The sequence below is a fragment of the Palaemon carinicauda genome, chromosome 1, assembly GCF_036898095.1.
Source record: "Palaemon carinicauda isolate YSFRI2023 chromosome 1, ASM3689809v2, whole genome shotgun sequence".
Lineage (NCBI taxonomy): Eukaryota > Metazoa > Arthropoda > Malacostraca > Decapoda > Palaemonidae > Palaemon > Palaemon carinicauda.
The window spans coordinates 89,042,715-89,070,250 of NC_090725.1; the positions used below are offsets into that span (position 1 = coordinate 89,042,715).

Below are 27,536 nucleotides of genomic sequence, written 5' to 3' on the forward strand. Positions count from 1 at the left end.
TTCGCTGCTGCAACAGTGAAACATGAACCCAGGAAGCTGATATCTTCTAACATCTGGGGTAAAGACGTCTTCCCAAACGATGTAGTCAAAGAGGTAGTTGAGAAAGCTACCACGGAGAATAGGAACCTTCTCCAGAAGTGGGGCATCTCTTCAAAGAGGAAGTCCTCCCCAGATGCGGGTCCCCAACCTAAAAGGAAGACGAAGAAGCCTAGACTTCCCACTCGGCCTGCTCAACACCATCCCACAGTCACCATGACCGCGGTGCCCCAATTGGTGGCCCAAACACAGACCACCTTCCAAGTGGTGCCTCAACAGCTGGTTGCCCAGTCACCAGCATTCAACCCCGGGTTTGAGAGGCAGACCACTACCTTTCGGTCGAAAGGTAAAGGATCTAGACGGGGCTCCTCTAGACATCCCTCAAGAGGTAGGGGAGGACGCGGTCGAGGAGGTAAACCCTGCGGACAATCGAAGCAAGGTGATGCTTCCGGTAGGAGGGAGGCTCCAACATTTTCAGGATCGTTGGACCTTCGATCCTTGGGCCCACGGCCTAATCAAGATTGGACTAGGATGGAAACGGAACAAGTTTCCACCATCATTTCCTCAATTCTTCCAACATTCCACCCCCTCATTAGAAGAATATACCTTAGAGCTCTTGAGCATACAGGTTATAAGGAAAGCAAAGTCCATCAAATTCCAGTGAAGGCTGTTTTTTTTTTCCCAAGAAGGACTCAGTCAAACTAAGAGTCATTCTGGACTTGTCACCACTCAACAAGTTCATAGAAAACAGCAATTTCAGGATGTTAATCCTTCAACACATAAGGACCCTGTTACCAAAAAGGGGCGTTCACAGTCTCGATAGACCTGGCAGATGCCTATTGCCACCTTCTAGTCAGTCGCCCCCTCTCCTCCTACCTAGGATTCAAGTTACAGAAGATAAAGTATGTTCTCAGAGCCATACCTTTCGGACTAAACATAGCCCCAAGGATCTTCATAAAATTTGCAGACGCAGTCGTGCAACAACTACGCCTAGGTGTTCAGGTACCAGTGTACCTGGACGACTGGCTGGTGTGGGCAGCATCCGAAACGGCTTGTCTGCAAGCATCCAAAGAAGTGATCCAGTTCCTGGAACATCCGGAATGCAAGATCAACTTCAAGAAGTCTCGACTCTTTCCACCTCAAGGGATTCAATGGCTGGAAATCCATTGGAACCTGAGGTCACACCATCTCTCCATTCCCTCAGGGAAGAGGAGGGAGATCGCAGGGTCTGTCAAGAGACTACTGAAATCCGACAGGATCTCAAGACGCCAACAGGAAAGAGTATTGGGCTCTCTCCAGTTTGCAGCAGTAACAGACCCAGTGCTAAGAGCACAGCTGAAAGATGCGTCAGGAGTCTGGAAAAGATACGCATCAAACGCTCGAAGAGATCTGAAATAACAGATACCGGCCTTACTACGATCACTTCTCAACCCATGGTCAAAGGCCAAGAGCCTAACGAGGACGGTGCCCTTGCAGCCACCTCTGCCGTCAATGACCATCCACATGGATGCCTCGACGGAAGGATGGGGAGTTCATTCCCATCAAAGGAAAGTCCAAGGGACTTGGTCATCTCTGTTCAAGGCCTTTCACATCAACATTTTGGAGGCCATGGCAGTCCTCTTGATGTTGGGAAAACTCTCCCTTCGCAGTTCAGTCCACATCAAGCTGATCTTGGACAGCGAATGATAGTGAGATGTCTGAACCGACAAGGCTCGAGATCGTCCCATATCAACCATGTGTCATTAGCCATCCTTTGTCTAGAGAGATGGCACTTATCAGCAGTTCACTTACAAAGGTTCCGCAATGTGACAGTGGACGCTCTATCCAGGCTCAAGCCGATAAGAGTCAGAGTGGTCCCTAGATGCAGACTCATTCTCCTCCATCTTGGAACAAGTCCCGGAGCTGCAGAAGACCTCTTCGCAACGAGCGACAACAAGAAACTACCTCAATATGTAGCCCCATATGAGGACCCTCTAGGGGAGACAACGGACGCCATGTCCCTCGGTTGGAATGAATGGACCAGGATTTTCCTGTTCCTTCCATCCAATCTCCTGCTGAAGGTCCTCAACAAGCTGAGATCCTTCCAGGGAATGGCAGCTCTAGTGGCCCCCAAGTGGCCCAAGAGCAACTGGTTCCCTCTAGTGATGGAACTGAGGCTGAGGCCGGTCCCTTTACCAAACCCAGCACTATCTCAACGGGTTCAGAAGTCAACTGTCTTCGCTTCATCACAGAGAACCCGAAACCTTCATCTCATGATTTTCTCGCCTTAGCGATTAAGAAAAGATTTGGGATCTCAAAAGGCAGTATAGACTTCTTAGAAGAATACAAGTCTAAGTCAACTAGAAGACAATATGAATCGTCTTGGAAAAAGTGGGTTGCTTTCGTTAAAGCAAAGGACCAAAAGAAATTTCAATAGACTTCTGTCTGTCCTTCTTTATCTACCTTCATGAACAAGGTCTGGCCGCCAACATGATAACTACGTGCAAGTCAGCCCTGACTAGACCTCTTCTATACGCCTTTCAAGTGGACCTGACGAACGAAATCTTTAACAAGATCCCGTAGGCATGCGCTAGACTTAGGCCTGCAGCTCCTCCGAAGCCCATTTCATGGTCCTTGGACAAGGTCCTACATTATGCTTCATCTGTGAACAATGAAGATTGTTCTCTCAAGGATCTAACCCAAAAGGTTATTTTCCTGTTTGCTATAGCCTCAGGGGTTAGAGTTAGTGAAATAGTAGCCCTATCAAGAAATGAGGGCCACATTCAGTTCACAGAAGTGGGAGAACTGAATCTCTTTCCTGATCCAACCTTTCTCGCCAAGAACGAGCTACCCACTAAAAGATGGGGTCCCTGGAGAATCTGCCCTCTGAAGGAAGATGTCTCTCTGTGTCCAGTAGAGTGTCTAAAGATCTATCTTCGAAGAACTTCAGACTTCAGGGGAGGACAGCTCTTTAAAGGAGAAACCTCTGGATCAAACTTATCCCTAAAACAACTGAGGGCGAAACTCACCTACTTCATTCGCAGTGCGGATCCTGACGGTACACCCGCAGGTCATGATCCGAGAAAAATTGCTTCATTACTGAACTTTTTTCAGTATATGGACTTTGAGCATCTTCGCTCATATACTGGATGGAAGTCATCCAGAGTGTTCTACAAACACTATGCAAAGCAAGTGCACGAACTGAAGCATTATGTGGTAGCGGCAGGTAGTGTATTAAAACCTGTCTTCTAGTGCTACGATGAACAGTGAATTGATTGGGACTATCAATTAGGGTGAAAAGGTATTGACACTTCCAGTGCGATACCTTTTAAGTGGGTGTCACCATGGTGACACTAAGAGTGTTCAAAATCTTAGGTGTGGAATTGTACAGATAACACGTGCCGTGTGTACATAGTACACAAGTGTTTGAGAGTATAGAACATTTACAGAAAATTATATTTTATCAAAATTTTCAAATTTCAGAGTGGCACTCATCATTTCTTCCCTTTCAGGGAGGAAAATCTTTTCTGTATACGTTGTACGTTTAATTCCCTTAACACGTTACACTCGTTATTCCATTTGGTCATTTATTCAAAATAAATGTCTATTAGAGTGTAATTGCGTCTTATTTCGCCCTGCAATTAGTACAATAAATATGCCAGAGTTCTCTTACTTATTCAACTAAGTAGACCTCATATTATTGTATGCTTACAAACAATGGATATAGTTGATACTTAGTTGTTCCGACAACATTTACAAACCCTGAGACTTTTGTATATCTAGTTGATACTTATGTTTGTTCATACAATATATGCAAACCTTGAGACCACTTTTCTACTGTCTAGTATGACTCTTCCTTCCTGCCCCCAACGTTGTACATGATTAGTGGTAATGACGTATAACGGTAAAGTCATATGTCTCAATGGTCCGAATGACCATAGAAAAATCTGTCCCAAGGTTAAGGCACCTATAAAAATCCACAGATACAGTACTTTCTAGTAATTCTTTGGTAAACTTCCATCAGGACGACATGGCTTGAGCCCAAAAAAACGGATTTTGAAGCGAAGCGAAAAATCAATTTTTGGGTGAGATAGCCATGTCGTCCTGATGGACCCGCCCTCCTTTTCCATAGAAAAGGCATAAGGCATGATCCCTCCCAAAACTACTATATCTGTAGCACCATGCTCAATGCTACAAGGAATGAGCGCCGTCTTGGATACTCGTAATAGTATGGGAGGAAGGGTAACCTTGATAACGGCTCCCCTTCTGTTTTTGCCACTCTTCCCCCTCGAAACGAAAACGCTATTCGGGGTGAAGATTGCTATGTGTCGTATCAAGATATACGTCCCCTGATATTATGCGATATCCTTTAGAGAAATTTTAAGGATATTCGCACCAGGAGTTAGAATTCTGGAGACCTAAAGGTCAATTCTCTGGGAATATCATTGTAGCCAAATATCCCTTAGAAAGCTATTAATAGGAACCTTCCATCAGGACGACATGGCTATCTCACCCAAAAATAGATTTTTCGCTTTGCTTCAAAATCCGTTTATTTTCATGTTGATAGTAGCCTCTTTGTGTGGGAAAAGGTTTTAAAGGCAAGGATGAGCTAGACTACAAATCTCTCTATTTTGTAATGGAGTTCAAGGATAAGTTGCTAGTTCTCTTTCAACCTCAGATTGCCTTAAGTCATTTGAAGGTTGAATCCAGAGTAAGAGTTGCATGGATTATTTGGGTACTGTATATACTTTTTTTACAAGGTGGTTTTTATGACTATTCTAAGTTTGTTTATCTCTACCCAGTGTGGGAATCAGCACAACAAATGTAGAGCAAACTTTATTTTGATAAATAAAATAAAATATAAGTAAATAATTACTTAACATTCTTTTAATCTCTGCCCCCTCCCCATATATAGTGGGGACAAAACAGTTATGGACATACATTGTAGTAGTAGTAGTAGTATTAGTTATGGAGGTATGGGAAGGCTTGCCATAAAAACCCATTACAATGCTAATCCTCAATTTTATTTAGTTTGCCAACCAAACTGCACCTTCAAAGTTTAAAGTAAGTATCGAAATAATATTCTAAATATTCTCTCTTTATTTGCAGGTAGTTCGAGGCCATTACAGAATTCATGGCTCTAACGTCATCTTGCTTTTAAAAAAGCAATCCCGGGAAAAAATATGTAACCGAAGAAAGGGCCGTCGGATTATTGGTGGAACAACTGATGTTGCAGAGACTATTTTCAAGATCGTAAGTCAGAAATGTTTTAAAGGTTTTCTTTTCTTTGGATTATGCCGAACCCCTTCGCTATAATGACGTCAAAACATCCCCGGTACTACAGACTATGACATCCCAGATATGTCATTTACAAATATAAACCATATGGAATTTAAAATCACTTGTATATCCTACAAAAGAGTACAGCATATGGGTGTATATCACACTTGGGCAATTTAAATAAAAAAAGCTCCTCCCCTCCCTGATATTAGCCCCTCCTTTCTTCCTGATCGTGTAAAAACTATTTTAGTCCATTTTTATGTTACCATATAGAATCACACCATCCTCTGTAGCCAATGGTGACACTCCCTTCCTGAGGCATTACTCAACCCCCACTCCCCCGGATAGAGATGTACGGATCCTCACATCTCATCCCACCACCAACTGAAACACTTGCGATTCTAGTCTTTATTCATGATTATGTAGGGCTATTTTAGTATATTTCTATATTGGTATAACTTGTTCAAATCACAGAGAAAGCCTTCTGTAACGTGTGACATAGCTGTGTCATTCTTCAACTATCCCCGCTTCTCTCTTTTGACTCCCACACACAATACCACCAAAACACCAGTCATGCAAATTGTTGGAAGCTCTGGTTGGTCAAATTCCATCACTCTTATATCTAAAACCACACCAAATTACCATCTCCATACTTTAAATAATTACCTGAAAATTTCTCAATCCATATAATATTTGTTCCGGCGCATATACAAACCCTTCGCTATTTATAGGGGTATTACTTTCGGCGTAGCTGAAAGATGAGCCAAGACAATTTTAGTGAGGGATAACTACCCCATCCGCTAGTTAGCAGGTGGGGGATGAGTAGTCCGGCTACCCCACTCACACCTGTTGGCTGAGTAACCACTTTGTGCTTTTGGCTCGATAGAGTGCAGACATATTGTCACTCTCTCCCTTATTTTTGACTTGCCTTGACTACAATGAACCCTCGCTACTTCGCGGTTCGACCATCGCGGATTCACCACTTCGCGGGTTTTTTCTATAACCCATATATACATATCGCGGATTTTCCGGAAATTTCGAAAATACCGCGAAATCTGAAGACCCCCAAATACGATATTTTGTTACCTGTAATTCCATTAATACTGTAATTAGTAATATCTGCTCTTACTGATTGTTCATTGCATTACATATGATATATAATTCAGCACAGAAAGAAATAAAACACGAAAAGAGAATGTGATCATACGATAATACAGTACTGTATACAGTACGTAGTAAAATTAAATCGAACATGAAACGCAAATCAGATGCAGTCATACCATATTAGAATGGTGTAAGGCTGCTGATGGCTACTATACTACAAATGTAATGGATGTGCATCTTTTCCATGATTCTTTTATATGTATACGTACGTAGTACTGCATCCAATAATATTCTTTGTTGCAAAAATCACATTTCGAATAAGCGTACGAGAGAGAGAGAGAGAGAGAGAGAGAGAGAGACATCCTACAAAAGAATAAAATAGCATACGTAAAGCTATTACGTGTATTATTATTGTTATTATTATTATTATTGTTGTTGTTGTTAATAAAATTATTATTGTTATTATTATTATCATTATTATTATCATTATTATTATTATTATTACTGTATTATTATCATACGATAATTCAGTACTGTATACAGTACGTAGTAAAATTAAATCGAACATGAAACGCAAATCATGCAGTCATACAATATTAGAATGGTGTAAGGCTGCTGATGGCTACTACTGTACTACAAATGTAATGGATGTGCTTCTTTTCCATGAATCTTTTGTATGTATACGTACGTAGTACTGCATCCAATAATATTCTTTGTTGCAAAAATCACATTTCGAATAAGCGTACGAGAGAGAGAGAGAGAGAGAGAGAGAGAGAGAGAGAGAGAGAGAGAGAGAGAGAGAGAGAGAGAGAGAGAGACACACACACACACACACACATCCTACAAAAGAATAAAATAGCATACGTAAAGCTATTATTATTATTGTTATTATTATTATTATTGTTGTTGTTGTTAATAAAATTATGATTGTTATTATTATCATTATTATTATTATTATTACAGTACTGTACTGTATTGTTATCATTATTTATTATTATTATTATTAATACTGTACGTACGGTATGCGCGGGGTATCTTGTACTTTGAGTTGGTAACATACGCATCATATACTGTAAGACGGGTTGTGATTGGTTCAAGCGCTGATAGATGACGAATCAGAACTCAAATTTTGTTATCTAGCCAGTGATTGGTGTTTTGCCCTCATCTCCAACCCGCAGCATCTAGGTTCTCGCGGGCCCGGGTCGTCCACTTTCTCTTACCGCGTATCGCTGAGTAGACGTTCTTAAGTTTGTGAAGTTTAATCTGTGCTGTGTGCGACCTTTTTAAGTTGAACTTTTTGTCAAATCCTACTGTACAATGCCTCCCAAGTGTTCTGCTTCTACTAAGGCTGGTAGTGAGCCTAAACGCCACCGAAGGATGATGACGATTGCTGAGAAGGTTACGCTTCTCGATATGTTAAAAGACGGTAGAAGCTATGCGGCCGCAGCGCGCCATTTTGGAATCAACGAATCTACTGTTCGCTATATCAAGAAGGACGAGGCGAACATTAGAAAGACGGCTGCAATCACCTTTAGCAGATCAGCGAAGTGAGTCGTTACAACGCGTAATAAAACGATCGTACGCATGGAAGGTGCTTTAGCTGTGTGGATTGCCGACTGCCGGAAGAAGAACATAGCCTTGGATACAAACACCATCCGAACAAAGGCTTTGAGCTTGTATGAGAATTTTGCTGCAAAGGAACCTCAAGACGACGATGGCAACCATGCTGAAGAAGATGATGATGCAGATGATCCTCAACCAGGGACATCCACTGATTCCCAGCCTCAGAAACAACGTTTTTCCGCCAGCAAAGGATGGTTCGCGAAGTTTCAGAAACGCTTCGCCCTGAAAAGCGTTTCCCTGCATGGCGAGGCTGCTTCGGCTGACACTGCCGCTGCTGAAACTTACGTGAACCAGACGTTCAAGAATATTATCGCCGAAGGTGGATACAAGCCGGAACAAGTCTTTAATATGGATGAGACCGGCTTGTTTTGGAAGAGAATGCCGTCGCGAACTTTCCTGTTCAAAGAGGAAGCCAAAGCCTCTGGCTTTAAAGCATTCAAGGATCGCGTTACCCTCGTGATGTGTGGCAATGCTGCTGGATATTTGCTAAACCCGGGGCTTATTTATAAGTCGAAAAATCCTCGCGCTTTGAAAAATAAGAATAAGAATCTCCTTCCCGTGTACTGGATGCATAATCCAAAAGCATGGATTACGAAGATGCTGACCTCCAACTGGTTCCACCAGTGTTTCATCCCGCAAGTCAATGAATATCTCGTAGAGAAGGGCTTGCCATTCAAGATCCTTCTCCTTATGGATAACGCTGGTGGACACGCAACTGACCTGTCGCGTGAGGGCGTTCAGGTTGAGTTCCTGCCACCCAACACCACGTCATTAATTCAACCGATGGACCAGGGGGTTATCAGGGCGTTCAAGGCCCTCTACACGAAGAATACCTTGGCGGACCTCGTTGCGTGTATGGATGCTGCCCAAGATGATGAGGATGAAGATTTTAACTTGAAGGCGTACTGGCGGCAGTACACCATAGCCACGTGCCTGAAGAATATTCAGAAGGCACTTCAAGAGATGAAACCTGCAACTGTGAATGCGAGCTGGAAGAAGTTGTGGCCCGAGATTGTTTACGACGACGAGGGATTTACACCTGCTGAAATCCAACACTCTGCAGTACGCAAATCTGTGCAGTTGGCTGCCATAATTGGAGGTGACGGGTTTGGCGACATGACGACTGAAGACGTCGACGAGTTGTTGGACTGCCATTCCCAGCCCCTAACTGACGCAGACCTCAAAGACCTGACGAAATCGGCAAGCGAAGAAGAGAGTGAAACCCAGGAAGAGACCCAAGAAAATGTCGAAGAAACGGGCTTAACACTAGAACGGCTTGCCAAGGTCTGCAACCATATAAAGGAGGTGAAAGAAATGTTGCAAGAGTGGGACGAGGATATGGTTCGGTCGATGCAATTCTGCAACAAGGTTGATGACATAATGACTCCCTACAAGATGCTCTTAGATCGAAAAAAGAAGCAGCGGCAACAACTTCCGATTGCAATGTTCTTTCAGCCTCGCAAAAAAGAGCCAGTTCCTCCTGCTACTACGCCTTCGGAAGAAATTGAAGAAGTTGAAGAGGTGTCCCAGGAAAAGACACCTCCGTCTGAAGAGACGTAAAATACTACCTGGCTGCACAGAAGAACACATCATCAGCTTCATCATCATCATTTCTACTGTGCAGCAAATTCATCGCCATCATCATTCAAGTTTTTCTTGAACTTCTTTCGTGGTGAGTACAGTAACAATCTTTATTTTTTACTTTAATATTCTCACATTCTAATATTTGTGCCTGTTTTATAGTTTAGTACTGTATGCATTAAGTTAAAGGGAAGGTTTTAAAAGTCTACATGTTGTAACCTATCATATTTTTTTGTTTAAAATTTACATTTACGTACGTAAAACAATCTCTCTCTCTCTCTCTCTCTCTCTCTCTCTCTCTCTCTCTCTCTCTCTCTCTCTTTCTCTCTCTCTCTCTCTCTCTCGTAAATTGTTTTCCTGCTTTGCTACGTACAGTATGTACTGTATGATTTTATATAGATACGGTAAATTATATTTGTACTTATAACATATTTTGTAAATCCTTTTACTGTAAATATCATTATTTATCACTTTCATCATGCGCGTTAAATGCCTTCTTTGTTCTGAGCATGGTTGTTTACTGAGCGCACAGTACTTTATGACGCCGTCGTTTCAGGCGGCGTCATAAAGTAAAACATTTCATTTGGAAGTCCTAAGAAAAATAAAGTAAAACATTGGTAATAAAAAAATCAACATACTGTATACTGTAATCAATATAATCGATGCAAAAACTAACCTATACATATATGTGTACACTAAATGAGTTTGTTTCTTCATTATGATCAGAGATGAACGTAAACAAAACATTGGTTGCCATTTTTTATTGTGCTTTTTAGGTGTTTAGGAAACGCATGATATAAAATCGCCTTTAATATTTGTGCCTGTTTTAGTTTAGGGTGCTGTAGTACATGCATTAAGTGTTCTGTACATTAAAGGGTAGTTTGTTAACAGTACTACGTACAAGGGAAGGTTTTAAAAGTCCGAATATACATGTTAAATAAATAGGTAAATATGATGTCACTTCTTCGCGGAATTTCACCTATCGCGGCCGGGTCTGGAACCTATCTACCGCGATAAACGAGGGTTCACTGTAATCTTTTTCTTTTTCTCATTTCAGGTGCCGAGGGTTGTGCTTGTGGTACCTTCATGTCGTCCATTGAGATGGACCCTCACCTGCTGGCCCCGGCATTGGTGTTCTAGGGACGACACCTGTAATCAGTGTCTGGAGTGGCCTGCCTCCCAGAGCGAGAAGTTCGGGCGTCGGAAGAAGAAGTCTAAGCGCGATTCTTCGCCTTCAGGGTCTTCCTCAAGATCGAAGAAATCGCGAGCTTCTTTTCTTAACCCCCCCAATCTCTTTCTGCAGCTGCTCCTCTGGCGGGCCCTTCCGGGGTACGACTAGTAGCGCAGGCCTAGTTACACAAGGTCAACCCTGTGGTTAGGTGACAGTGTTTACTACCCTAGCGAGTCGGCTCCTTCCCTTCGCCCAGGGAGCGCCTGCTCTTTTATTGATATCGTATCCTTCTGCCCATCGCTAGCCATCGATGGTCCCCTTTTGAAGGAAGTTCGAACCCATAGCGAGTCAGCTCCTTCCCTTCCCCCAGGGGGCGACTGCTCTTTTATTGATATCGTATCCTTCTGGCCATTGCTAGCCATCGATGGTCTCCTTTTGAAAGAAGTTCTGTTCGAACTCATTTAATTGGGAGCGTAGAAAAGGCGTTCATCTCCTTCATCTGCAGAGGTTGACCCTTTTTCTGTGGGCGCAGGTACTGCAGCCCGTCAGTCAGACTTCATGTCTGTTTACGATGCCAAGGATTTAGCTTACCCACCAGGGGCGGTGGCAGAGCATTCTCCGAGGCAGGGTCCCCCTCTGGAGGAACGAGTCTCTCCTTCGCGAGAAAAGACTGGCACTGGGCATCAGGGGTTCCCTTACACTTACGGTTCTCCTCCAGGGGTGGAGGTAGAACCTTGCCTTAAGCCAAGTTCTCCTTCGGGAGAACAAACCTCTCCTTCGGGGAAGGTAGCTTTCGAGCTGGAGCAGTCTTCCCCTCGGGCGGAGTCAGCTTTACATTCCTCTCTGGAGGTTTGTACGGTGGAAGGTTTTGTGACCCCTCTCCATCCTGGACGTTCTCCTCCTCGGGCTGTGAGAAGACGTCTTTTTGAACCTGTGAGTTCGGGTCTTGTGACGACCACCTTTTGGGATGGCATGATCGTGAGCCTTTGGGCTCTCATCATGTTGATCCTTCAGGTTCGCATGACTCTGGGAGTCCTTCGGGCCTTCGTCGCGTTGAACCTTCGGGCTCTCATAACGATGGTTACGTTGAGCCTTTGGGCTCTCGTGTCATCAGTTACGCTGCACCTTCAGGTTCTCGTAGCAGGGAGGTTTCGGTCTCCCGTTACGTTGACCCTTTGGGGTCTCATAACTTTGGTAACGCTGAGCCCCTGGGCTCTTGTGCCTCTCGTCACGTCGAGCCGCCGGGCTCTCGTAACATCGAAATCTCGATTTCCCGTTGCGTTGACCCTTCAGGGTCTCACAACCTTGGTTATGCTGAGCCCTCGAGCTCTCGTGCCTCTTGTCATGTTGAGCCCTCGGGCTCTCGTAGCATTACACACTCACAGTCGCGAGCGAAACGCTCGTGACCATGATTTTGACGTAAATCTCTACAACCCTAGAGAACGTGAATTACACGCTCACGGTCGTGAGCGAAACGCACTTGATCATGATTTTGACGCCAGTCTCTACAACTCTTAATAACGTTCACGTGATCGCAAGCAAGATACTCCCGATCGTGCTCATGCTCACAAGCATGGGTTACACATGCTCTCATAACCGCGAGCACGACGCTCGTGACCGTGATCTCGAATGTCTTGTGGTCACGAATCCCGAACTAAACACTTGTGACAACTATCTGGATGCTCACAATCGCGCTCATGCTTACGATCGTGAGTTACATGCTCAAGCATGACGCTCGTGATCGCAGTCACGAGCGTATTGTGGCCATGATCACGAGTTAGATACTCGTGATCGCGTCAGAGACGCTCACGACTGCGCTCATGTTCGCGATCGTATGTTAGACGCTTGCATTTACGAGCAAGACGCTTGTGACTGTGATCACGGTCACGACCCTCTCTCTCACGCCCTCGATCGTGAGTTACACTTAAGTTCACGAGCAAGACTCTTGTGATCATGATTGCGAGCGTCTTGTGGTAAAGATCACGAGCTACACTTTCGTGATCACGAATGAGACGCTCGCAATAGCAAGCGATGAGCCCGTATCCCAGGCTAGACACTTGATTAAGAACTAAAAGCTCACAAGAGGTATAAGCTCACAATCACGATTGACGCTCATGATCAAGAACTAGACACTCGTGATTGTGAGCACGAGCAAGATGCTCATGATAACGGGTACAAGGCAGACACAAAATACGAGCCGACGCTCAAGATTATGAACTAAATGCTTACAATCACTAGCTAAATGCTCACGATCATACATTCTCACGATCACGAGCTAGATGCTTACGATCACGATCTAGTCACGCACAAGTCTCGATGCTTACGATTGCGAGCTATACGCTTGCTATCACAATCATGAAGTAGATGCTCACGCTCACGAGCCAAATGCTTGTGCTTTCAGGCGAAACTTGCTTTCGTGCGGGACGCTCTCGAGTGAGACTCGTGCAGGACGCTCATGCTCTTAGGCATGACGCTCATGCTCTTGTGCAAGATGCTTGCACTCATAAGCAAGAAACTCTCGTGTCAGGCGCTTATGCTCAGGAGGAAGTTGCTCTCGCATCGTGCAAGATGCTCACGCTCTCGTGCGAGGCGCTCACATGGGAGACACTCACACTCATGAACGGGACTCTCACAAGCTCACACGAGACATTTCAAGACCTATAACGAGGCTCTCATGATCATGATCACAGTCTCAAGCGAAACGATCCCGACCGATTCGGTAGATCTTGGATTTTCCAGACCTCCGATTTGTCAGCTACCTATCACTGTTTTTCAACGGCTAGATGATGCCTGGTTGCTTATCAATAGCACCGTTCGCTGTTTTTATGTTCAACAGCTAGTCCTTCGTTGTCCTACACGACGTTAGCTCGTCGTTTTCGCTTGCCGGCCAGTTTGCTGCCCCTGACGTTCTCTAGTCAGAGACTAGTGATCACTGTAAGCTTGCTCCATACTAGGCCTCTAGTTTGACAGCCACTTCCTGAGAGGGAGCTGCTCAAGAGAGCACTCTCTCCTAGACTGGCATAGATCGTCTCTCCTCACTCTTGAGCTTACTCTACTTTGATAGATCCTGCAGAGTTGATGGAATTGCGGTTTTTTCCTTCTGGAAACCTAAGAATACACCCTTATTCGGCGACGGGTACAATATGCTAGTGCAAGGCTCAGTGCCCCTCGCTCTTTGGATTCTTGTTTGTGTATCACAAAGAGGGCTTCTTCGGTTCCAAAAGGTTTTCTTGCCGTCGGCGAAATCATAGGGATTCGCTTCAAAGTGGCCAGGTTTATGCATCGAATCTGGCACACTCACGGGAATTCATCTCCCTTGAACATACACGTTTTTCTTGTACACTTTGTTCGTACTACAGGAAGGCTTGCGAACAAATTGCCTCAGGAACCAGGTTGCTGCTTCGGTTGCTACCTTCTCCCCGGTTGTCCTGTTTATTATGGGGCTGCTCATGCTCCGAATTTACTTGAATAAGAACTACGATAATTAGACAGTCTCCTGAAGCAAATCGGATTTCGGATGTGATAAGGGAGGCAGATTCATTGAATCTGTTTTTTCCCTGCCCTCTAGAGGGAGACACAACCTCTTGAGGTTACTGCCATTCGCTTCCTCTTAGAGAACGAAATTCAGGAATAACTGAGGATATTGAAAATCTATTGGCCTTGTTCATGAAGTCAGACAATGACTTTCTCCCGTAACCGGAGCTCCTCCGTAGACCAGAGTGGTTAGGAATGAATATTTTCCTTTCTCATAAGAGAACTCTTCCCACGAGCTTGAAATAATCGGCTCATGTCTTTTTCGCAAGGGAAGAGAGTCCAGACTTAGCCACAAGGATACTATCTTGTAACTTCCATCTTCCTCTAGGAAATGGTAGGCAGTTTCTATCTTTTTCCTTATGATTGGAACATATAGGAAGACGGGGGATGCCGGAATATAGCCATGCTTCGTCGATTAGAAGTTCTACTTTTAGTCTCTCCTTGTGAGACAAGCTTAACCTTCAAACCTGGTCATGTGAAGGAAGGTTTTGCGATCAACCTGATTTTAAAGTCTTGAACTCCTGCGAGATATCTCCATCTGTTTACCTCAATCTATAATTAGAATAATCGAAGAAATGACACGAAGGTCTTATCCTATACGGATATCCGTAGAGTGTATCATTACCCTATAGAAACTTTCGCAGGTCCGACAAGACCGCATTAGTCCCCGTCGAGTGCTACCTATGAAGAACTAGCCGGGTCCCAGGTCCTTCGGTACTAGGGATCGTCCTTCTCTTGATTCTCTACAAGACATAAGCAAGTAACGGTCATAGTTAAAAGATTGCCTGACGAGAATCTCTCCCAAGGAGTAGATCTCTTGGTTCTTCTGGATTTGACGCTTTCTATAGAGGCATCAAAGAAAAGGTGGGGAGGCCACATATAGGACCATATGTCCTTAGGACTATAATCAGAGCACGAATGATACCGTCTTTTAATCCCCTAGTAGGCACCTTCTTTCTTAGGGGAAAGTGCCGGGTGGAATTACAGTGATTCGTCAGTTTCCCGTTCACGGGAAAACACTTCCTGCTCCTATGTGGTCTCCCCTTCCGGGTATCCTGTCCATGGGTTTGGATTTTATAGACTCCACCCCTTCTGCAGGAGTATTCCTCCTACAGCCTCTGATTTAAAGGTCTTCATTATGGAAGAGGAATGAATATCAGTGACAAGCAGTGATCTTCCTTTTGCAGGAGATGGACTGCTGTCTCCTGTTTGATTCCCTTTTGCAAGCAATTTTCTCCAGGAAAGGAATAGATGGCTTCTCCCCACTTCTATGCAGACTGTCAGACTTGTCTCGTAAGGGGACTTTATTAGAGCTTCGGTCTAGCCTTGTCGGTAAGACGCAAAAGACAGGTCACATACAGTTGCACGTCTATGACTCTGCAGAATCCATTACGGATTTCCTTTACGACTACTGTAGGTTCTCCGTGGTGAGAGTCGAATGAAGTCTGTTTTTTCCTCTTCTCAAGAGTGCTATTCTAGTCATGCACTCAAAAAAATTGCCAACGAAGGGAATCACGCTCTTAGGCTTAGGCAACGGAAGACCTTTGCTTGTCCATCGAGCATCTCCTCCAATCGTTGCTCTCCATAGAGTTTGAACCGATTACCTGTAGTGGGGTAATACAGCCTTCTACAGGACGGGTGGCTCTAAACTGCAGATCTTCCCCTGATCTCGAAGACAGGTCTTTCCCAGTGTGACACTTAACCAAATGAGAGATGTACCCTGTGGGTCTCCCTCAACGTCTCTCGCTCAAGGTAAGAAACCAAGTAACATCCTATTTTGTTCCGGGGAGCTTGAAACTGAGGTTCAAGCCCTCCAACTGGGAACCTGTCGCTTTGTAATCGAGGCTCTAACACAGGTAATTACTTGAGGACATATCTCAAGGAGGGTGATTACCTAGCCCCAGGGGTATAGCATACTGGGTCAGATACTCGTCATTGTTTTTCTTTTTCATGCCAGTGATCATATTGAGGCCTTACTACAGGAAAATAATGAAGGAGTTCGCTCCTTAGGTTCAGCACGCCTCGCTAACCCAAGGAAGGTCAAAGGAGGTTGTAAGGATCTCGTCTGCGACGGGGACGCAGGTCCCCAGAGCTCTGAATGTTTTAGGGCAGAATCCGTGCATGTTTTCAAGTAGCTCCTTTGTGACACAAACTGTGCCATTGGTAGGGTGGGTGCGTGTCTGATCTTTACCTCACACTACCTACAAGACGTGACCCACAGAAGACCCGATACCTCTTCTCTATCGCTCGTGTGGTCCATAACGGTTTTGAGCAGTTCCTTTGTGACACAAACCATGCCACTGGTAGGGTGGATACGTGTCTAATCTTCACCTCACCCTACCTACAAGACGTGACCCACAGAAGACCCGATACGTTTTCTGTGGTGGTGACACAATAAGTGGTTTAGTAATACCTCAAGCTTCTTGTTGGACAAGTAGCAGAAGGTTGAAGGCATTGGCTACCCGGAGTAAGACTGGGATGAATGAAAGTATTCTTGGCTCTTTTACTTTCCTCATCTTCCCCTCCTTTAAGTAACAGCGCCATGGGTCCCTTTGCAAAGCTGGATTCAACCTCTGCAGGTAATAACCACTTCCCTTGTGTAACCAAATATGTTTTTCATATACTCCTACACGTCACCAATGCCTCCTGCGAGGTAGGCCTTGGGGAACGTCTTTTTATGTGAAGGGCTCCTATTTTAACTAGGAGCATCTTCTTACCTAGACGTTCATATGATATCTCTCATAACTACTTTAGTTGCTCAGGCCGCTATCATACTCACTTGTATTGATATACGAGGTGCAAGGTTTCCCTTGATGACAGTCTAATACTGTACTAGGAAAACCCGGGTCAATGACTAAGCCAGTAGTCTGACTTGCCACCCTCCTAAGAGTGAGTCATCTAATATAAATAGCGGAAGGTTTGTTAGTGTGGGAACAGATGACAAATTCGGAGATAATTTGTATTTTTCCCTAACTAATACAAACCTGTAGCTATTTATATACATTGGCCTGCCATCACCTGTCCCCCAGTAAGTCTTGCCTGCAAGCAAAAAGTGACGTGGTTCATTGAACCATGAGTAGATATAGGTGGCTGGGTAGCCCCAATCACCCCTTCCCTACCCACTATTAAGGGTTAGGTAGGATTGCTACCTCGCACTCTATATCTAATGGCTGCCTTCCAGCTCTGCCGAAGTAATATCCAATATAAATAGGTACAGGTTTGTATTAGGGCAAAAATGGAAAAATACAAATTATCTCCGAACTTGTCATTTGTTCCCATACTAACAAACCTTCTGCTATTTATATTAGATGACTCACTCTTAGGAGGGTGGCAAGTCCAACTACTGGCTTAGTCTCACAACTCAGGTTACGTTGAGCCTGTGGGCTCTCGTTCCGGGCGCCATGTTGAATCTTCGGATTCTTGTAGCAAGGAGTCTCCTCCTTTCTGTCTCATGACAGTCTTTGAACTCTCGTCGCCTGGAGCCTTTGGGTGCTCGTGACAGATGCCACGTTGAGCCTTCGGGCTCTTGCAACGCTCTTCCTGAAAGTGTCCATCCTCCTCCAGAATCTGATGGCGCAGTACCTCAGGGTTCTTGCCATTTCGATTCCTATAGGTCGTGCGACTTGTAGTCATGCTCCAAGGTTGGGTTTCCTCCTCTTACTCCAATTCAGTCTCATGCTGTGCCGGCAACACACCAGCGTCGGGCGATGCACAAGCATCTTTAGAAGGAGCTTTAGCACATGGCATGTCAGCGTCAAGCGTTAAGAGGGTTCCCGCGATTTCGCGTCCTCACGGAACCCGTCTCACCTTGACCTGGTGGTTGCTTCGTCCCCAGACGAAATCCCCTCACTGTTTCTGGCTGCAGAAGGTCTTCCTCCTCAGGGGAAACCTCCCGCTAGGAGAGATTTACGCCAACCTCTCCAGTCTCATGGGCTTTCACCAACTCAGAGACAACAGTTGCCCACGCGATAGTGCCCAGACGCTCTCCCCAAGGGGAGGCCTGTGCCAATCTTGCTTGCAGGTAAGCCTCCTACAGGCAAGAGGGTTAAGAATCCCTCAGAGGTTCCCAAGCCCAAGGATCTGTGCCGTCCTAAGGACCTCCCTCCCAGCTCACTGGGAGCGCGCGATCCCCCATGGCTACGAACATTATTTGACGTAATGTGGCAAAATGTGACGGGTGTCACTCTCTGTTCCCAGTCCGTAGGAGGCACTCCTAGGAGTCCTCTGTTGCCACCTCTTGTTCCTGGGGCCTCTCCTCCAGCCGACCCTAGGAGTAGTTCTGAGGACTCCATCCTGGCAGTTGTCCTTGCAGGGAGAAAACCCCCCTCCCCTCACAAGAGACCTTGGCAAGAGAGCATGCCAGAGCTTCAAGGTAGCCCCTTACAGTTCAAAGTCCCACAGGCCAAACCGAAGGGGAGGAGGGAGAGTATCCCACCTTCACCCCCAAAGGAAGACAGAGCAATTTGCTACAGGGACTCGTTCCGTCCCTCCCCAGTCGAGATAGTGCCTCTCCTGCTGCGGACTCCCATCCTTCCCGCAGACCAGCAGAGCCTGTATGGCCCTCGGTGATGGAGGAACTCCTGCCTCAGCGCAGGGAACCCAAGGATTTATTCACGACTCCTAAATCCTTGGCCAGGCTTCCCCCTCCTCTGCCTGAAAGGCAAACGGGAAGTGAGCACGTCTACAGCAGTAACCTTGTCTCCAGCTTACCCTGATAACGACTTGGACCCACTCCGGGCTCCTATAGGTGAGAGCTTGTAAGTGGAAGGGCAAGGTGATCAAGGACGATGCTTTGCTAGCTGCTGCTAGCCCTAAGCTAACGGAGGATGAAAGGAAGGAGTCGGAACCTGCCTTCTGGCAGGTGCTATCCTGCATTTGCTCCATCAATGGGCTGCCAGATCCATCGGTAGCCCCTCTTGATGGTAAGAAGACTGTCTTGGACCAGTTTTATGGTACTCAGAAACCCCTGAAGGCCAGTGCAGCGCCCTGGTCAAAAGGGTTGAGGAGTGCCAAACAGAAGGCAGTGTCCCAGGCAACTGGTGCTTCCTCTTCTCTCTGTTCCAATTCATCTTCTAAGCTCCTCCCTCCTCCATATGTTTTTCTAGAGGAGTAACTATGAAATCCTCGGTGAGTCTCTCCCTACTTTGCATCTCGACCACTCTATAGAGGCACTATCGAGGGGCACATCCTTCGAGAAACTCATGGGACTTCCGGTCTCAGTCTCGTCCTCAGAGATACTCAACCAGGAGAAGGTCGCTAAGTACACCATGAAGGCTACTTTGTGGCACGACTTCTGGTATCTCTTTAGGACAACTGATTCGGTCTAAGGACTGGTCTTGGGAGATCTCCGGGAAGTCTAAGGAGACTTTCCTATTGTCTGGTACTCGGGCCACCAAGCTTCCTTCCTATCAGGTGGTGAACCTCTGGCCCATCCTGAAGAAGAGGGATGCCGTCATAGGAAGATTCCATAGACAACTCCCTCAGGCCGAGGTGGCGAGAGTCAGGAACGCACCTTTCGAAGGTAGCTCTCTTTTTAACCTTGAGAATGTTGTGCGGGTGGCAGAGTTGAAATAAGTCCATCCAGGACTCCCTCATCCAGAAGGTCTTGACAGCCAGACCTTACACTTCTCAGCCACAGCGGAAACCAGCTCTGAAACCGCAGACAAAAAAAGCTAGAAGAAATCTAAACAGGCCTTTCGAGGAAAGGAGTCCTCTTGTGGAGGTAAAGGGAAGAGGGGATCCAGCCGAGGCCGATCCCACTAGGACAGGCATTCCTCCCATATATCCACCTGTGGGGAATGCCTGCAGAGCCGCTGGCAGAGGTGGCTTTATTACGGGGCCGAACCCTTGAAAATCGAGGTGATTTGTTCTGGGTATCGCGTCCCGTTAACTCTCTCTCTCCCTCCACTGACTAGAGTGCATCTTCCATCGAACTCCTATGCGAAGGGATCCGCACAGGAGTTTGCCCTTCGGGCAGAAGTCCAGACAATGTTGGAGAAGGGTGCTTTCCAAAAGGTCCTCGACGGGTCACCAGGCTTTTAGAGTCGATTCTTTCTGGAGGCTGGAGACCAGTCATCGACCTCTCAGCTCTGAACAGGTTTGGTGAACAGACCCCGTTCAGAATGGAGACGGCCGACAGAGACAAGCATAAGACCGCAGGATTTCATGTGCACTCTAGATCTGAAAGATACATACTTCCAGATCCCAATCCATCCTTCTGCCAGTAAGTATCCATGAATCATGCTAGACTAGAAGTATTACCAGTTCAAGGTGCTGTGTTTCGGTATTTCCATAGGACCCCAGGTCTTCTCGAGAGTGTTTGCCCTAGTGTCATCTTGGGCTCACAGAGTCGGCATCCGTATCCTAAGATACTTGGACGACTGCCTGATTCTGGCAGGCTCGGAAGCAATCCTTCTATGCCACCAAGACGAACTTCTAAGCTTTTGCCAGGACCTGGAGATCGTGGTAAACCTCGAGAAGTCTCATCTGCTTCCCTCTCAAGAATTGGTATACCTGGGCATGCGAATAGACACCCTAAGGCAGAAAGCTTTCCCATCAGACTAAAGGATTCAGAGGCTGAGGAAGGTAGCACAGACCTTCCTAAGGCAGGAAGAGTTCTCAGCGCAGAGTTGGCTTCGCCTTCTCTGACCCGACTGGTTCCCAACAGTCGCTTTAGGATGAGATCTCTCCAGTGGCACCTGAAATCTCAATGGAATCAGTCCATCAATTCCAGGGATTGTCTAGTCCGCATAGGACTGGAGAAACGGTCGAACCTCAGGTGGTGGCTATGCAGAGGTTTACCTCTGCATAGAGGTCGATCATCTCGTTCCTCCTCCGGAGTTGATGCTCTTTTCAGATGCATCAAAAGGAAGGTGGAGCCCCACTTGCTGCACCACTACATCTCCAGCCAATGGTCCGAATCAGGAAGGTACCAGCACATAAACCTCTTGGAGATGAGGGCAGCCTTCCTGACCCTCAAACAGTTTCACCAGTTCCTGGCGGGGCACTCTGTGTTATTGGTGAGCGACATTACCAGAGTAGTAACTTATCTAAACGAGCAAGGCAGTACCTTTTCGCAGCAGCTGTGCCATCTAGCAGTAGAGATAATCAGATGGGGAGAAGACAACTCTGTGACCCTATTGGCTAGCTTCATTTCAGGAAACAGAATGTGCTGGCAGACAATCTGAGCAGAGCGACTCAGATAGTGGGCACTGAGTGGTCTTTGAATCTTCTAGTAGGTTCCCCAACTGTGAATCTGTTCGCAACGGCCCTGAACTTCAGGCTCCCGTTATACTTCTCCCCGGTCCTGGATCCTCAAGCTCTTTGGCAATATGCTTTCCAACAATGGTGGAGAAACCTGGACACGTACACGTTTCCTCTGTTCTGTCTAATGAAAAAAGTCCTCAATCAGATACGAGTAAGCAGCAACTTTTACGAATGACTAATAGCTCCGCTATGGCATCATACAGAGTGGTTCCCGGATCTCCTGCAACTCCTCACGGAGATCCTAAGGGAACTCCCACCACGGCATAACCTGCTCAAACAACCCCATGCCAACATTTACAACAGAACCCTAGCTTCACTTCGGCTTCACACCTGGAGACTATCCAGCACCTCCTCACACAGAGAGGCTTTTCGCAACAAGTTGCAAAAAGAATGGCTGGACACCTCGGACGATTCACAGAGGCAGTCTACCAGGCAAAGTGGTCAATTTTCTGTGGTTGGTGTCGTGGAAAGTGTATCTCATCTTTCCCCTCGATGCCTCTGTACCAACTATAGTGGAGTTTCTTGTATACCTTCGGGATGAAATGCTTCTCTCGGTCTCGGCAGTCAAAGGCTACCTCTCAGCCCTGAGTCTCACCTTTAGACTGAAAGGAGTAGATATTGCCTCCTCGGAACTTTCCTTCCTATTTGAACTTTCCTTATTCATACATAGTTACGAGCTTACTTGTCCCCAGTCAGAGATTAGACCTCCTCCTTGTAATGTGGTTGAGGTCCTTCAGTCTCTGAAGGGCCCCCTTACGAACCATTACGTCAGACTTCTGATCACCACCTCACGTGGAAGACTGTGTTCCTGCTTGCTTTGGCCTCTTCCAAAAGAGTCGGTGAACTGTATGGTCTATCTGCTGACATCTCCCAGTCCAGGAGATGGGGAGAAGTAATCCTGAGCTACGTTCCTGAGTTAATTGGCAAGACTCAAAATCCGGGTGTGCTGGACTCTAGGTTCAGTCCATTCCAGATGGAGAGTCTTCGTTCTGTAACCGAAGTTCCAGACCAACTGTTATTATGTCCTGTAAGCAGTCTGATTTCTTAAAAAGAACAGCAGCAGCTCGCCCCCCGTGTGCAAGCGCTTTTCGTTAGCACGGGGAAGGTTAAGAGTAGGGTCACTAGGAATACAATTTCCTCTTGGATCAGGAAAGTGATTGAGAGAGCTCTCAATCCAGATCCTCCTCCGTCCAAACGACCCAGAGCTCATGATGTCAGAGGCATTGCAACATCCCTGGAGTTCAAGAAAAACTACTCTGGCGAAAGTACTACAAGCGGGAGTTTGGAAGCGTCAAACGACCTTCACCGCTCACTACCTGCGAGACGTAACCCACAAGAACATAAGACTTTTTCCATTGGTCCTGTGGTGGCCGCACAACAAGTGATCTAACGCCTCAAGCTCCTTAATGGACAAGTAGCAGAGGCTTGAGGGCTGGGGTTACCCTGGTTAATCTGGGGTGAATGATTAAGAATGACCGACTCCTTTCTTCCTTTCACCTTCCCCCCCCCCCCCCCCCCCGGGGAAAACAGCACCGCAAGCCTCAGCACAGCTGACCTCACTTTCTGCAGGTAAGACTCATCTCCCTTGTGCATCCTAAGTATATATAATACTTTGTTATGTCCCCAATACCTCTTTGAGGGAGGGTATTGGGTAAGTCTTAGAACTCTAGGGTTTGTACTAGAGTTCCTATGTAAAGACAGCCCAATTGCTAGTCGCTCTCACACACAAGCTTCTGCAGGCCGCTTCCAGTGCGTAACCCTGTATCGGCACTTGATTTTAGCGAGGGTAGGGTTCCTACTACTCTCAATCTTAGGTCGAAGTAGAGAGAATGCCGTGTCATAGCCAAGGCCAGTTGGTATGACTTCCTCCCTCCTAAGAGTAAGTCACCCCTATAAATAGCGAAGGGTTTGTATTTGCGCTGGAACAAATAAGAAATTTGGAAGTTATTTGTATTTTTTCTTGCATACAAACTTGGAGCTATTTATACAAATTGGCCTGCCACCCTGTCCCCTAAGAAGTCCTACAAGAAAACAAAAGTGGTTACTCAGTCGACAGTTGTGAGCGGGGTAGCCGGACTACCCCACCCACCCCCAACCGTTAACTAGCAGTTGGGGTAGTTATCCCTCTCTAAAATTGTCTTGGCTCGTATTTCAGCTACGCTGAAAGTAATTACCTCTAGGTTTGTATTCTAGAAAAATTACAAATTACTTCCAAATTTGTTATATCTTCCCCTTATTTTTTATAAATTTTACAGATCCTAGAAGGATATTTCCTTAATATAATATCACTTATCACATTTGTAACCCTGATAGCTGTAGTCACGATGACAGTAAGTGATTTATTTTTTCTTATTTTGTTTCTTATTTTCTCAACCATCATTTCCACAAAATAATATAATTTCTGGGCTCCGACCTGTGCCGCGCAGTGAAATACTCCTAGAGCACTCTATTTCTAAGGAATATAACTGCTATATATTACCAGAGAAAAAAAGCATAGGAATGCCAGGTTGAACCCAGCTCGCTCACCTATATAAGGTGTCGGTATAAAATACTGGGGCGTGATAATTCACAACCAGAGGTCTCGCACTATTTAGATATCTCCTCTTCAAAATCCCCGCCACAGCGAGGTGCCGTTCAACACTACTACCACTAACCCAACCCACGCCAGTGACGACACTCCTTTATAGCACTTGTTGTTATTAAGTCCAACATGTTTTTTTCTTGTGTTTACCCTTGGATTTATCATTATTTTATAATCGGTGGCCGATTCCCATGATACCCCATCGAAGTTAAGTACTTTATCCATGAGTTTTAGCGAGATCGGTACAGTAACCGGGGAAAAACTTATCATAAATTAACTGACTTTGTTAAAACAATTCAATAATAAGTTAAGGTTATCAATGAAAAAATATTGTGCGAGACCTCTGGTTGTGAATTATCACGCCCCAGTATTTTATACCGACACCTTATATAGGTGAGCGAGCTGGGTTCAACCTGGCATTCCTATGCTTTTTTTCTCTGGTAATATATAGCAGTTATATTCCTTAGAAATAGAGTGCTCTAGGAGTATTTCACTGGGCGGCACAGGTCTCTCGCCCAGAAATAGATTTTTCCTTCGTCAAAATCCCTTTTTTGTGCCCTAGTTTTATATATTTCATATTAGTACAGTATTGTTCATTGTTTTCACAAATAAAAATTAGCCTACTGTCATTTCAGTTTGACATTCAACACAGTATTTGTCATGTTCTTAAATGGTCATTCCTTATTTCCAGGCCCGTGAAATACGCAAAATAGGAATTATCCCATTCATAGCGCCAGTCAATCGCAATGTGGCACAACATTAGAACAAACAAACCTTTTGTTTATTGAACTAAATCTCTCTCTCTTCGGTGGTTGTTTATCGTGGAATTATTACGGAATAACAGTCACTTCAATGAATATCAAGTTTTTACACTTAAAATCACAGTGTTTTACCATTATTTAGAATAAAATGATGTAAAACAAATTTCTGAAAAATTAATTTATAATCATTTCAATGAATGGAAAGAATAATTTGGATATTTAGAATGAAATACAATAGAAAATAAACAAACTTTAAAAATTTATTGTATAATCAGCAGTAAAACAAATAAACATTCAAATGTAGGTTATTATAGAGTAAGTATGCACGTATATCGATGGTGACAAATCTCTTATATAGCTACTGAGGGCGGATTCGCTGCCTCGTAGTGAAGGGGTTAATATACTTTTGGTAAAATGTCCCTTTGCCATATCCATAGAAAATTTTAATTTTCTCTAGTATTAATCTCTCTTCCCATTATGGGGAGTATCACCTACAGTATACATTGGTACTTTATAGTCTATTCAACTCAAGCCAGTATACATTGGTACTTTATAGTGTGTATTCAACTTAAGCCGTAATTCATAGTGCCTTCTAGATTTGTCTATTTCTATTGATCCTACCTAATATTTCTTATTTTGTTTCTGATGCTCCGGTTTTATAACTTTTCATTAAAGAAAAATCCTTTTGACAAGTTCAACAGGAAACTAGAAACTTTATTATGATTTTATTAAATTAGAATGACACTGTACTCCACTATCTGATTGAACTAGCTTCATAATCTTTGTTCCTCTTCCCCTCCATAAACCTCATCTTCAAGACATTTAAAACACTAAGCACTTAATACAGTCACACTTATTTATTACTTTATAAAATTCTAAATGCAGTATTTCAAAATTCATATGAAAATACATGGCACATTGTCATCTAGAATACTTATGATATGACTCAATGTTTTATTGAAAATGTTCAGTGAGATCCCAAGAGATATTTGAATATTGCAGGTCATTATTAGTAAGAAAAGTTCTGTATAATGATTTATTGTGTCTGCTAGTAGCAAAATACTTTATTCTTCGTACTCAAAATATTTTTTTCTCTTAAGCCTCTCAGGAATGATCTTTCTAAAGGGGAACTGATGGACAGTTTGATATATTCTGGTTAACTCAAAAATTGGTTCTCAGGTTACTGTGCTTCTGTTAGATTACTTGTTATTCCTTATAATGCTGTGGCTTTTTTCCCTTTTCATCTTCCCAAATGCTCTCTTAACATTTTTAAATGTTACATTCTCTTTTAGTTGAAGCATGTGAGGAAAAAAGAAAAGACTCCACTTTAAACCTAACAAAGCCTGTCTGAATGAATAACTTAATGATTATAAGTTGTCCAGTATCATAAAAGCAAGTCATTGATGTCAGCGTAAAGGCTTCATTATTTTAGTAAATCTTATCTTTGCATCACAATGCTAACAAACTGCAAGTTACTTGGTTTTAAAATCAGAATTAAAGAATATCTTCCTCAACATCTGATACCCTCCCCTCTGGGGTCCACCCAGCATAGGATCATTGCTCAATATTGTGAGGCCTGACCTGCACTTCATGGACCAGGAGTCCTACCTTCCCTTCACATATTGCATTATGTTGTTTGTAGATTTTGGTCAACAGTTTTCTCACATTTTTTTTTCTTTTTTAACTTTTTATTTATAATCAAAACATATCTTTTGGCGTGAAGACTATTGTTATAGTGCTTAGTATCCTGGCTTGTCATAAACGCCAGTGTTGGTGGTGGGGGTGGGGGAGGTTCTGTTCCCAGTCAGTGAGCCAACTTATCTGTTTTACCACTGCAGATTCAGAGTTGGGCAAGTAGAAATTTGATACCAAATGTTGTCATTCAAACAGTTTTTGAACTATTAAAGCTGAGTTCAGATTAGAACTTTAAGATAATTATCATGAAATTGCTAGCTCTTTTCTTCTGTTTTTGGAAAACTAGGTAAATTAAGCCAATGTGCTAACATTTTTGAAGCATAAACTTTTCTACCTTAAAAATAGAAAGGAAAGGTTTTCCCTCTCTCCTATACCCCATCCCTTTGAACAGCTGGCTGGTGCTTGATCTCCTACTGGGGAGTGAGGGATAATACTGTGGCTGCCAGTGCCCCAGAGTTACTCTATCATACTCAGTGCTTCATTTGCTTTTTGTCAATGTTGGATGTACAGATGACCTGCTCCAGCTCCCATATTTTTTTTTGCTTGAATTTAGATCACAATTAGGAGGATATTTATTCCTGTGGGTTTTAAAATACATTTGTTCCGTAACTGACATACAAACCACGCTATTTAATGTGGGTTCTTACTTTCGGCGTAGCTGAAATGACGAGCCATTAGAATTTTAACGAGGGTTTAATACCCCACCGCTAGTTGGAGGGGGAGAGCTCCCCCCCCCCACACACACACACACACCTGTGCTTGAGCCTACTTTGCTCTCGGCTCGGGTGGTAGTCGGACGTGTCCGCTGTCACCTTCGCCTTCTTTGACAGTAATTGTTGATGCTTTTTGCTTTTCCTTTGACAGGTGTGCGTGAAGTTGGCCTTTGCTATGCGAAAGTGTCCTGGATTACCCGACCGCCCTTGTG

At 44.6% G+C, this 27,536-nt stretch overlaps 2 protein-coding genes across 2 annotated transcripts in view; one reads left to right on the top strand and one right to left on the bottom strand.

Moving 5' to 3' along the window:
* Positions 1-27,536, bottom strand: part of MED7 (mediator complex subunit 7) — a 524,248-nt gene that overhangs the window by 244,265 nt on the left and 252,447 nt on the right. The gene's annotated exons all lie outside the window — the stretch shown is intronic.
* The window catches only part of LOC137649740 (F-box only protein 9), a 215,923-nt gene that overhangs the window by 169,643 nt on the left and 18,744 nt on the right, over positions 1-27,536 (top strand). Inside the window, exon 7 of the mRNA XM_068382692.1 lies at positions 5,125-5,268. Within this exon, the coding sequence (XP_068238793.1) occupies positions 5,125-5,268 (144 nt within the window). The remainder of the gene's footprint in view (positions 1-5,124; positions 5,269-27,536) is intronic.